The 12,749-nt window shown below is 48.6% G+C and overlaps 1 protein-coding gene and 1 pseudogene across 5 annotated transcripts; both read right to left on the minus strand.

Annotated features, from left to right (window-relative positions):
* Positions 1-225: 225 nt before the first annotated feature.
* On the minus strand, positions 226-11,927 carry IDNK (IDNK gluconokinase). 5 transcript variants are annotated; one of them, XM_044265813.1, is made up of 5 exons: positions 11,804-11,927; positions 7,898-7,928; positions 7,454-7,540; positions 2,890-2,933; positions 226-912 (listed from the first exon to the last, which is right to left on the minus strand). In XM_044265813.1, exons 1-5 carry the CDS (start codon positions 11,851-11,853, stop codon positions 567-569), a joined length of 558 nt encoding a protein of 185 aa, XP_044121748.1. In that variant the 5' UTR covers positions 11,854-11,927; the 3' UTR covers positions 226-566. The 5 variants fall into 5 exon arrangements, with proteins under 5 accessions (XP_044121748.1, XP_044121749.1, XP_044121752.1 ...); XM_044265814.1 differs by having other exon boundaries at positions 7,860-7,928; positions 11,841-11,919; XM_044265817.1 differs by having other exon boundaries at positions 11,841-11,917.
* Positions 2,087-2,217, minus strand: LOC122917850 (annotated as a pseudogene).
* Positions 11,928-12,749: the final 822 nt, after the last annotated feature.

The following is a 12,749-nucleotide window of genomic DNA, read 5'->3' on the forward strand; positions in this document are numbered from 1 at the left end:
TTTCCGTAAAATGAGTGGGACAGTTGGGTCAGTGAGTCCCAGGCTACATCCACTGAAGTTCCACCTTTGCTGTTTTTTATATCCATGAACTATATGTACTTGTTATTTATCTTGAGATGATCCAAGGAGAGAGGTTTAGGACTTGCTGGTGAGTGGTCAGTTTTACACAGGTTTACATGTTATACACGTTTCTACTCCTGTGACCAATTTCCAGGGGATGCCAAGTATAGCCAAGTTTCATTTATTTGTTCAGATATAGGCATGATCAAGGATGTTCTGAATGAGGTTGTGATTTATAGCACTGATTATAGAATTCCCTCTGATCATCTGATTAGGTCACAGGAATTTGAATTTCTATTGAAGCTTTACTTTCAAAGTGCCCTCCTGTCTCCTCCTCATGTGCCAGAGCACAAATGCCTAAAAATACACCCAGGCAAGTAGAGTTCAGCACACTAGGGTTTGTTCACCCCAAGAAATCAGAATACTGGCAGAAACAATAGAACATGGTTTGGGATGGGATGGAAATGTCTGCCTGATTGTTCTGGACCCCCGATCTGAAGCGATTTTCATTTTAGAGTTTCCACGATTATAGCAATTATCTCTGAAAGATTTTTGTCCACACTGATTTGGATGAAGTTTTCTGGAGCCGATGGGGGCTCCAGAGTTTCGAACTGGGACTCCAGTAACTCAGGGGGCATAAAGTGTCCTTTTCTCTTGAGTAAACGCTCAGAGATGACCTCAAACGACCCACTCAGATGGACCACGAGGAGCTTCACTTCAGCTGGGTGTTTGTCCTTCCCCGTCTCATCACACTTCGGGGATGCACCATCTTTTCCTCGTATTAAGATGTCTCTGTACGCTTTCTTCAGAGCCGAACAGGCTAGAACCACATGCTGTCCAGAGGCTACATCTCTGTTGAAAAAAAAAGAGGGGTGGAGAGTGGGACTAAAGAATGCGGACATTTGAAATAACTGGTGCTGATTCTAGATTGAAGACTGGTCCTACTTCTCTCCCAGTGGAAGGTATTACAAAATGGTGGTCAGGTATCAGGCAGTCCTGGCTTTAAGGTAAAGATCTTCCTTGCACTAGTGAACTGAGCTGTCTTGGGCAAGGTATTTACCTCCCTGAGCATCAGTTCATCATCTCTTAAATGGGGCCCCTTAGAGCGCCTGTCTGTAGACTTGTGAGGAAGAGTTGACCAACATGCCCAGTACACAGGAAGTTCTTGGTAGGTGTCAGCTCTGCTCCTGCAAATGTAGACATGGCCACTGCATGTGGACATGGGTGGCTGCTGGTAGGTGCCTGTGCCCCACACACCTTGGCTCAGCTTTTCCACAGGTGTTCAGTGATTTGAAACTCACAACTGGCTTCTCCCCCTTCCTACTCTACAATATGCTGGGAGTCTGGTGAATTTACCAGTGCAGAGCTGGAGAAAGCAGGCAAAAAGGGGAATATCAGACTGTCTGTGGTCAACGGGAACAAGATATAAGAAGCGTCCAGGGATATGCTAAGAAAAAAACCCAAGCCGGAAATAGAGGCAGCCTGACCAGGCACCACAAAGGGAAACCAGTGTGCTCCGAGACTGCCCAAGTAATGAGCCCCCTCTCCCACCCAGCTGCTGTGTGCCCCTGTCCATGGTCAGGAGAGGCAGCCATCTGGCTGGGAAGGGACTCAAGTAAAGAGGTGAAGGGTAAAACCCTGGCTTGGGTACTTGGTAGAATGTTTGTTTTAGAACTGAGAATTCTTCAGGTGTCTGCCTTTGATCTACGGACAATGTACACTTGAGATCCAGTGGATGGAGCACATCAGCAGCAGCGAACTTACATACCTGGGCCGTCTGGCTCTTCCCAGAGGCCATGGTTGAGAGTTCATTTATTCTGGGTCTGGATGTCTGATTGCTCCTCTCCAGAGGATCTTAACTTCTGCTTCCATCACAGGTCAGTATATTTGATCTAATCTACTTACGTTAAGACCCAGTTGGGTAGGAGTTCTCAAACCTTGAAACCCTAAACTCAAAGCCTATGCAAAGACAAGGTTGCCAGCTATGTCAGTGCAGTGTGAAAAAGTGAACTGAATTTTTAATTTTCAGTATATTCTAATTGCATATGGTATAAAGGTTTTAGATTTATAAAAATATGAAATGTCATCTTCATTTTAATTAGCAATAAGTGCCTCGGATAAACCTCATTGGCTATGATACTGCCACTGCGCAAAGCTCATCCTCATTTTAGAAACAAGATTTATAAGCCATTCCCTGCCTTTTCTCTATCCTCCTCCACATCCCAACCAGGATTCCCAGGGGTCAGTTCCTCAGATGGGTGGAGGGGACCTCATTTGCTCAGAGGCACGATACAGAGCAGGAAGGTTTGGGACTCCCAATTCTGATGACCAATTATCTGTTCACTTACAAATGACCCCAGGTCTTCCCTGGTTGCCACAGCTTGGAGTTGGGGTAAGAGGTGGAGACAAAGATGTGACTAGAACAGTCAGTAGTGTCATCGGTTACCACCTTTCCAGCACTTAGATGTTTTCAATCCCATTCTGAGTGCCTCCCATACCCCGTCTCACTAATTCTCACAATATTCTGTGAATAGGAACTACACCCCCATTTTCAAATGAAGAAACAGACTTATGGAAGCCAACTGGCTGACCAAGATTCCCAGATGATAATTGCGGAGCTGTCTAGGAGGTTCATTTCCAGAACCCAACTGAATTACACGCGGGTTCTGGCTGATTTAAATCATTGTTGGTTACCTGACAGAAGTGCATTCCATTTCTGTGATCCTTTACCATTAGCCAGTTGTGATTTCAAGAACATATTTTTTGCCTCTACTTTCTGATGAATTTTCTTTACTCATTGGCTTATGTGAAGGCCTGATGCTCTCTTACCTTAGTAAAATGTCATGTAAGTTGCAGAGCCATGGTATCCTGTCCTGAAATTAAAGCAGACACAAAGTGACTTCCCCAGGTACTGTTTATTTGTACAGAAACACAGTTAATCATGTTCATCAGCATTACAGTCCAGAGAAATCTAGCGGTTTTGAGAAGTAGGCCGTGACAAGGCTGTGGGGTCAAGTCTCTGGGTAGTTAAGCACAGTAACATTAGGATGGAATTAGCACCCTTTGAAGAAGAGACCAGGAGCTAATGTGTGCTCACCCTCCTGTGCTGTAACCTCTCCTCTCCCCGACCTGCAAGCCAGGGAGCGGACCCTCACAAGCCCCTGACCATGCTGGTGTCCTCATCTTGTACTTCCAGCCTCTAGAACTGTGAGAACTTAATGTCTCTTGGTTAAGCCCCCAGCCTGTGATATTTTGTTACAGTGGTCCAAGCCGACCAAAACTCATCTGAAACACCATTTGGGCCTGGGACCTTTTTTGCAGGGAGGTCTTGGATTCCAGAATCAGTTTTTTTAAAGAGCATTATGCTATGTTCAGGTTTTCTATTCTTGATTCAGTTTTGGTATTTGAGAGAGCAGGACGAGATCACACATACAGTGAGATCTCCGGACCCTCCTGATTTCTTAAGCCAGATACAGCATCGGCAGGGTCGTATGCCCCTTTGGGGGGCAAAGCGGAGTAGTCTCCGCCATCAGTCACGGCCATCCAAGCCCATGTCCCCCACAGTAATTTATGTTTTTCTAAGAAACTGTCCAACTTAAGCCTTTAAATTTACAAACATCACCAGTTCAGAGCCCTCTTCTCATTCCTACTCTTAATTGTGCTTTCTTTCCACTCTTGATCCATCAGTCTTGTTAGATTTTTATTTATTTTTATTTTTTTGAAACAGCTTATATTCCATTAATTTCAGCATCCATTTCTACTTTTTTCCTACATATTCCTTTTTGTTTATTGTTTTTCCCTGCTTGAACATTTAGCTCATTACTTTCCATTCTTATTATTTTTCCGGAAATGCTTCCAGAGGTCATAGATTTCCTTCTAAGTAATGTTTCAAAGGCATCCCATAAGTTTCGGTTGACAGCACTTTTGTTGTACGTTTCTAAATAGAGAGGAGGACACAGTCTAAGACTGGGAGTGTTAAAGACGGTATACAGGGACTCTTGAGTAAATGTGTGAAGCAGATGCTTCATAGCCCTGGTGAACAGTGTGGGAGTTGGCAATGAGGAAGGTCAGGAGAATCTGCCTCGACTAGGTGGTCAAGAACTTCAGTGACCTGCTAAGAAAGGTTGGGCTTTACTATAAGGGTATTAAGACTTGGAGGCATGAGCTTCAATTTTGTGTTCACATTTGTGACAAAAGGGAATGACTGAGATTCCTTCTTCACAAAAGCAGAAATTGGAACTAGGAGATATTAGAGCAAATTCACTCAACTCTGTGAGTGGTTACTACAGATGATAGGATAAATTATGAAAGTCAAACACACAGAAAGAAACTTAGGGGAAAGAGAAGAGGAAACAGCATAACCCAAATGAGCATCTCTGCCTGCTGGGTCTGATATTCAAGGTCATCTCCTTCCTGATGGGTGTCCCCTGCCTGCAGCCCAGTGCTTGGAGGTAGTGGGCACAACAAATGTTCTAGCAGGAGTTCAATCAGGACATCAAAAGGGCAGAGAAAGATTCCTGGGTCTCTGGTTTTAGTGATGTGATAGAAACATCTAGAGACATGAAGTGTCTTCTGGAAGGGGACGGTTAAAGGGAAAAGGGCGTTGGAGCTCAGAGGAACAACGCAGGAGCCCAAGTAGGCCCAGCATTGCTAGGGGAGGCAGACAGAGCAGAAGGAAGGAGCGGGTGGGGAAGAGCAGTGGCCAGGGCCCACTGTTTACCTGCTGCAAAAATGAACTTGAGACCACAGAGAAAAGAACACATGTAAGAAGAATATAGACCCCAAAAAAGATAGGGAAAAAACTCTAAAATTTGTAGGTATTTTAAAAGATAAAGCCAAGAGTGATATATTCTGTAAAAACATTTTCCAGTACTTCCCAAATTTTCTACACAAGGCAAGTGTTACATTGATAATCAGGAAAATTTTTGACAAAAACCCCCTCACCTAGCAGACTCTGAAGTCTGCATCAGTGTCACTGCAGACTGCTGGGACAGCTTGGACCTGGCGTGGGGGGTGGGGGGAACACTGGCAGCTTGCAGATCCTTTATCATCATTATCACACGAACAGCAACCCCTCACAGCCTGAGTGGCCTATCCACTAGAGGTTCCCGTCATGATGGACGTGTTCTCTGCACCTTCTGGTGGTAGCCATGGGCCCCGTGCAGCAACTGAACACTTGGGCTGTGTAACCCCAGAACTGGGGTTTACAGTTTAGTTTATGTTCATTTACATTTAAATAGCCGGAAGGAGCCCCTGGAATATTCAGCACAGGTTCTCTCATCAAACTTCAGCCCTCTGAGCACGAAACCCTCCCAAGCCCTTCCACTGGGGCCTCCTCACAGGATCCTGGTTGGCGGAGGGGGGGGCGCAGAACTGGTTGCTAGAGGGGCCCCCAGTGCCAGCGCAGTTGTGACCCACACCTTCACTCTTAGCTGAGTTCTCCTCACGAATGTCAACCATCTGCTATTCTAGCTCTTTCTCCGGGAGAAAGTCTGAAGTCTGGCTAACCTGTACAGTTTCTCCAAAATATATTTAGTGACTCATTATGTTTCCTCCAGTAACCGATAACCTTTTCTTCCGTACAGTAAATTCCTTTTCTGAACTCTACCCCTCCCCCCCATCCAGACTGCCCAGTTAACAAGCCTCGCGTGTGCACAGGAGGATGTTTAAAGGTCATTTGAAAACTCCATCCATTTGGGTTGCTTTACCTCATTCTTTAACTTTTATTTGCACTCACCAAGGAGAAAACCCTGGCACGGTCACACTTACAAACTCAGTAGAAACGGTTTATGTGATCCGTACATGTGCGCATAGATACATTAGCGACAACAGTAAGTTGTATTTACTGAATGCTTTGGGTACTTCACTGTGCATAATTTTTTTTAGTAGTATCTCATTTAATCCCCCCAAGCACCCAATGAAATGGGTCCTCTTCCATCCCTGCTTCACAGGAGGAAAAGGAGGCAGAGAGAGAGTGAGCCATTGGCCAAAGGGCACACAGGCCTAGTGGTGGAGCCAGGTTATCTGCGCTAGGTCTTTATCTCTACCATAATGTCATTATTATGCTCCAGTTACTATTCTGTATCTCTTTTATGGTTCCCTCCTCCTGTCCCCTAAAGTCAAATGTCACAAACTTAATTTTGATGGTTCAAAGTCTGAATCTTGGCCAGTTCAAGCCATCCTCCCTGAAACAGAGACAGGCGTATGCTCGGAGTCCCTAGAACTAGACCTAGTGATGGTGGGGGACTCCAGGCCCCAGAGACCGGATAAGGGGGCGAGAGGGAGCTCGCTCAGTACAGCTGGGACCGAGGTCACTGAGAGCGGCAACCACAGTATTGGTCTTCGGCCAGTTCCACTCTGTTTCTGCCCTTTGGACACCCCGGCCCATGAGCCTGGCTGGGGCCCTGGCCCTCACCTCTCCCCTGAACTATGGTGAGTTACGCCAGCGAGTCCGGTTGGGAGGGACCCCTAGGAAGTGGCCTCATGATGGTGCATAAGGAGTGAGGCGTTGTTCATTCCTGCACTTATGACTGAGTCACGGGTATCTTCTGATGTTGACTGTGCGGCCAGGCCTGGGGGTATATAATGGTCATCAGAAAGGCCACAGTTCTTGCTCTTTCAGAAGTAGAATCGAGTTGTAGGGATAAATATTAATCAAATTCTCACACCATCAAATGCCAACTTGCAGCTGGGACCCAGACTGTGTGGGCCGTGGTGCTGTGAGAATTTATTATAGGAGGTTTTACTTCAGTAGGCCCAGGGGGACTTCCCTAAGTGGCACGGGAGCCGAGCTGTGGATAGGAGCAGGGTGCATTTCAGAAGTAAGGGGACAGAAGTGCACTTCAGACAATGAGACCAGCAGATGCAAAGGCCCTGTGGGGAGCAGCGGGGCAGCAGGAGTGACTGACAGGGGCCAGGGTGGCTCTGGTGGAGAGAGGGAGGGAGGGTACCCGAAGAGAGGGGAGTGGGGCATGTTGAGGCGTTGGGCTCTTTGGTCTTGACCCTGAGATGGAGGGGACACTTCCAGAGAGCTAGATTTGAATTTGTAACCATCCTTCTGGCTTTGGGGTGGTGGTGAGGTGCTGGCGGCAGCTGGAAGGCATGGGGAGGAGGAGGAAGGCAGAATCTCCAGAATTACGTCCTGCAGATTGAAAGCCTGCAGCGAAGTGTCCTGGCAGGCTCTGCCCAAACTGGGGTGGGGTGACTCCTAGCTCTGTGTTCAGAGAGCATTTCAGGGCCAAAGCTGACCACGTGCAGGACCGCAGGTGCCTGGCTTCAGAGTGCTGTGCAGGAGTCCTCTCGGGCAGGAAGTCTCCCACACCACGTGCTGGGAGAGCCCCACCTGCGGCTCCCAGCTGGAGCGTCTGGGTTGGAAACAGTCAGCACATGTTACCTGGTCATTCAGTGGGATCCCTTTTCCCATCTTCATTCGGTTTTCCTCTGGGTGATAGTCATCCGCATCATAGAATTTCCATCCCAGCTTTAAGAACAAAGTGAAAGGGTGTAGATGACAACCACCATTACTGACACTCCGGGGCAGCCCGGGGACCACCCCTACCCCATCCCCCACCCCGTGGTCCCCCATCCCCGACATGGGAGCAGGAGGCTGTCATGCCACATCCCTGTCCCTGCTCACTGGGCTGCTGCTCCTTTCATTCATCACTCTTGGTCATCACCAAGGTGTAAACCAAGATGGCCCCACTGGGTTTCCTAAGGCACACCCGTGGTGAGTTTTACAAACCAGAAAGGGCGGGCCAGAAAGAAAGTGCACCGAAGGGAGAGAAGCAAAGAGACAGCACCGTGGGACTCGTCATTGGGAGGCATCAGAACAGGTTACCTCGGAGGCCAGCAGGGCGCCCACGGTTGATCTGTGGAGAGGACACAGAGGTTCAGGTGACGGCCCTTCCCAACCCGTGTGTGCCCCCTACCATGCAGGGTGCCCTGGGAGACAGCAGCCACCTGCCGTGTCGAAACCCAGTAATTTCATGATACGGAAGCAGGGACAGTGATGCTGTCAGGCCTAGAGTCAAGAACATGTCCGTGTTCTCCAGGAATTTAAATAGTTACTGAATTACCACTAATTCTCTTCCCCAAAAAACGATATATGAGATCTCACTAAACTCCTGAAGTTCTTTCTGAAGTTTTTTGGTCCCTGTTCTAGAGATCATGATGTTTTGCGGGGAAAAAAGCTGATGAGAGATGAGATTTTACTGAGGGTACTGCCGGAGGTCTGACAGGGGGGGTTTAACTTCCCAGCACAAGGTTCAAGCATTACCACCTTGCCTGGGGCTTCTTAAAAAATAAAATGAAGTTTAGAATGAGAAATCAGCCTGGGAGGGAAATGGTGTCTGTGCGACGTGTGTGGTGAGGACGTGATGTTACCCCAGTGGGCAGCACTCAGTGCAAAGGGCTTGGGTCTCAGTACCAACAGCTGGCTACAGTCTCCGTGCGGCCACTACCTGGCCACCTGCTTCCATGCCAGTCACCTTTCCCTCTACACCTCTTTTCTCACCTCCAAAATGGGGGAACCGAGCTACACATACCCACTCACTCTCGTTTCACTCAGCCAGCACTTACTGAGCACCTGCTAGTCCCCAGGAGATGAAAATAACGAAAACAAAAACAATGAAAACAAAGCCCTGCTTATCTTCTACCTGGATTCAAGGGTCCTGTCTCTTTTGTGAAGAAGGCCTTGAGGAGACCTCGTGTTAAAGACACACGTGTACTCCCAACTGAGACTCCCCGATGTGACCAAAGGATTGCAAAGGGCTGTAACTTCTCCCATGAGGTTCACCGTGCTGATGTTCGCACAGGGGGACACACTGCAGCCTACCAGTGACCAACTCCAGGGCCGGGGAAGCCAGAGCTGGGCATGACCGAAATGACACTGAAGCCCAAGTTAGATGAGCCAGGGATGAACACGTCAGCCACCACTCACAAGCTGAAAGAAGAGCTAACTAGACTGGGGTGTAGAGGGGCGAAGAAGAGACAGAAGGAAAAGGAAAAGCCATTGTCCACTGCTCTATCCAAACCTCCTAAGCCAGAGAACGCAGGACTTGACACGGACTCAGACAAGGACGCCTGGCACAGAGCTCGGCTCGGAGGAGACTGGTTGGAGGAAGGATTACAAACCAGTCTGGGACCCAGGGATCTCTAAGCCGGTTAGTCTAAATCAGGATCAAGGAGATTGAAAAGGACTGTAGGGCAGTGGTGGTAGGCTGAGGCACAGGTTAAAAGCAAAAGATATTCAAAAGGCCGGAACCTGAGGGTGGCTTCACGAAGGCTATTAAAACATAAAGGAAACTAACATTGCCAGCGATTCACACAGCTCCGTTCATTCATTTGTTCATTCATCCATTAAGTCTGCAAATATTTCTTGAGTACCTACTACATGCCAGACATTGTTCTAGACAGAGAGGGCAGTAAACAAAAAGGAAAAAGATCCCTTGCATTTAGGTAGGAGAGGGGGAGGCAATAAACATAGTGAAAAAGTAAAATTCATGCTTGACATTGTTTTAATAGTGGTTTAACTACAATCTTTCTGGTGTGAGACTTGTTCTATTGAGCCATTTTTTTCCCCCTCTCATATATAATGGCGTAGAATTTAAAATCCTGCAGGGCCCTAACAAGAGCTCACAGAAATCACCGAAGAACTCAGTGTTCTATATCCGTTATCTATATAATCATTCTCATTTTATTACTCAGTCCCTCAGCAATAGTTGACTCTGAACTTTAACCGTCAGAGGGCCCAGGGCTCAGTTCCTGGCCAGCTTCTTGATCTTCACTCCCTCCCCCGGTTATCTCAACATATTGTCTTTAAATATATCTGTGCACCAAGAATTCCTACATTTATATCTAAAGTTCCTCTCCTGATACTCTGGACTTGGATAGCCAATCAACCACTTGACAAACCCACTCAGGTGACTGATAGGCAATTCACCACATCCCACATTGGACTGTGCTGTTTTTTCTCCCAAAACCTGCTCTGTCTACTGCTTCTCCATCAGTTAATAACAACTCCCTTCTTCTGGATACCCACGCCCAAAATCCCGAAGTCATCCTTCACACCTTTCTCCCTCACTCATACCCCACAGCCCGTCCAGCGACACAACTTTCTGGTTCTACCTTCAGAATATCTCCAGCATACGACCACTTCTCCTCACCTTCATTGTTTGTCTGACCTCATCTCCCATCACTCAGCCACAATGGATTCCCTGGTAAGCCACTATGAAACAAAGCCTCTGGGCCTTTGCACTTCCTATATTCCCTTTGCCTACACTGCCCTTTCCCTAGCTGGCCACCAGGCTTAGTCCTTCACTTCTTGTGAGTCTTGCCCACATACCACTGCCTCAGAGGAGCCTTCCCTCACCATCCTGCCTGCTGTTCTTTGTTCTACTTACTCTCCTTTATTTGCCCCTAGAGCACCACCACTGCCTACCACACTGTGTACATGTACTTATCCACTTCCCTGTCTGTTTCCCTCCCATACTAGGGTGTAAACTCATTGAGGGTAGGGATTTTATCTATCCTGTTCATTATATATCAGTGACAGGGAGTCAGGATCAAGGTCTATAAATAGTTACTGAATGCATGAATCTCATAACCATATAAATCATATGGTTTCACACACTCCCCCATCTGCTCCAATGCAGAGAGGGGTACATGAATTACTCAAGTTCACACAGCCAGGCAGCAGCAGCACAATCAAGACCCGGGGCTCTCGACTTCCACTACATCACAGCACAGAAGCAGTCTTACATTCAACTTCTTCCAATCATACAACAACTAGGGATTTTCAGGCTTCATGTTTTATTTTAATTTTATTCAAAGGCTCCCCAAATCATTTTACTTTCTCAAGAGATGAGGCTAAAAATGCCACAGTAATCTTAAAAACCTAAACTTTCCTACCTGGAGCAAGAGTCTTTAATATGTACTTGACCACACAAGCTAGTCGTGGCGTAGAAAATTCTAGAAGGGCACTACAGGTCTTTGAACTTACGATATTCCACTTGATTAAGGTTTGTCTTTTGCCTCCTGTGGCGGATCGCAGCAGTGGCTCACTTTTCGGGTAAAGGGCACGGTTAGATTTTGGTCTAACCAGGAAGCCAAAGTCTAGCTCCCAGCCCGCAAGATGGCCAGACTGGGCGGAGCAGAGAGGCTCTGACGCACCCGGCGGTCCTCCTTGCAAACCCTTAGGGGGTTTTGGAACTCAATTTATTTACACTGACTTTCAGGTAAAGCTGATAAACGCTGATCACAGCACAGAGAAAAAAGACCAGAGGTGAAATGCCCTTTCTGAAATCTCATCGCACAAGTCCAGCAGCTCGCAGGAGGGAGCTGCCCCTCTGCCCAGCCTCACAAAGGTGTGTGGGAGAGTGGGTCGAGGTTCGCCCCCGTGCTTTGGGCCTCGCGCCCTTCCACCTCGTTCCCAGACACCGGCCCTGAGGACCAACGGAGCCACGGCGGGCGGCGCCGCGGCAGGCGCTGCTTCACACAGGGCGCCTCCAGAGCCTCTCGGGGTAACGGTCTCGGCGCCCCGGGGCGAGCAGGTTGGAGGGTGGGGAGAGAGAGCAGGTGCCCCGAGCCTCAGCTTCCTCATCAGCAAAGGGAGGCTGGAGGTTCCCCAGAGCCCTGCGTACCCCCGCGGGCCCGGAACGGTGACGCCTCCGGCCTCCGCCGCGCGCGCCGCCTCCTCCAGGGCGCCCCCCGCGACACGCCGCGACCCCCGCCCTCCCAGACCTACTTCCCCGAGCCGCTCACGCCCATCACCAGCAGCGCACCGGGCGCCGCCATGGCCGGGAGTCAGGATCCTTCCCGCTTCCCGGGCCCGTCCGCCCCGCCTTCTCCGCCACTGAGCACCGAGCGGCGGGGAGCCGGACAGCCTCGCCCCGCCCCTCACCGCGTTGCTCCGCCTCAGCCCGCGCCCCGCCCCGTCCCACAGCATTGCTCCGCCTCAGCCCGCGCCCCGCCCCGCGCACGCGCTCCTCGCGGTTCTCTGGCAGTGGCGGGGAAGTGGAGCCAGTCGGCGGCAGGAGCAAGCAAGTCTCTACCGCGCCGCTCCACCTGCTCGTCTCCGCCTACTGTCCTCCTACCCCAGGCCCCAGCAGGGGAGCCTCGCCCTCGTCCTCCTCCACCAATGGAGGTAGCTTTTTTTTTTTTTTTTAACTGTAGAAAGAATAAGCAGAAAATAAATTCACACTTTGCCACACCGTGCAGCATGAACATCCATCCTTTTTAAAAAAAAAAAAAATCATTTTATTTATTTGGTTTTCGTCATAATAAGTGCAAACATCCGTTCTTAAAACGATGCCTCCTCCAGTATAGACAGGGGGGTATGAATACTTGATGAAATGGGGATCATGCTGTAGAGAGCCTATCGTAACCTGGCATTTTGTTACAAGAGTAGGAGGCGGACGTCTTTTGGTGTCGTATATAGATTGGGCCATAGTGGCACAGGTCGTGGCTGCATGGCTCTGCTATTTAATCTGGCTTCTGTCCTCTGGTAAATTACTTAAAGGGGAGGACTTTCCCTTTGAAGGGCCCATTTGCTTTAGAACAGTGTGTTGATTATGTGTCATTTAAAATATTTGATTAAAAGCACCTTTAACGACATTCTGCCCAACCTCCCGTGTTACCCAAGTTCATATTACTGTGTCCTGGAAAACAATGAAGCTGACATAAATCGCTTA

The sequence above is a fragment of the Neovison vison genome, chromosome 9 (genome assembly GCF_020171115.1).
Source record: "Neovison vison isolate M4711 chromosome 9, ASM_NN_V1, whole genome shotgun sequence".
Lineage (NCBI taxonomy): Eukaryota > Metazoa > Chordata > Mammalia > Carnivora > Mustelidae > Neogale > Neogale vison.

Bases quoted from the DNA above. Each gene is read 5' to 3' on its own strand.
- IDNK (XM_044265813.1), bottom strand. From the start codon at position 11,853: ATGGCGGCGCCCGGTGCGCTGCTGGTGATGGGCGTGAGCGGCTCGGGG. The intron at 2,934-7,453 runs GTAACATGTGCT...CTTTAATTTCAG, and splicing joins GGATCCCACTGAATGACCAG to GACAGGATACCATGGCTCTG. The intron at 913-2,889 runs GTAAGAGAGCAT...TTTTTTCAACAG, and splicing joins TTACATGACATTTTACTAAG to AGATGTAGCCTCTGGACAGC.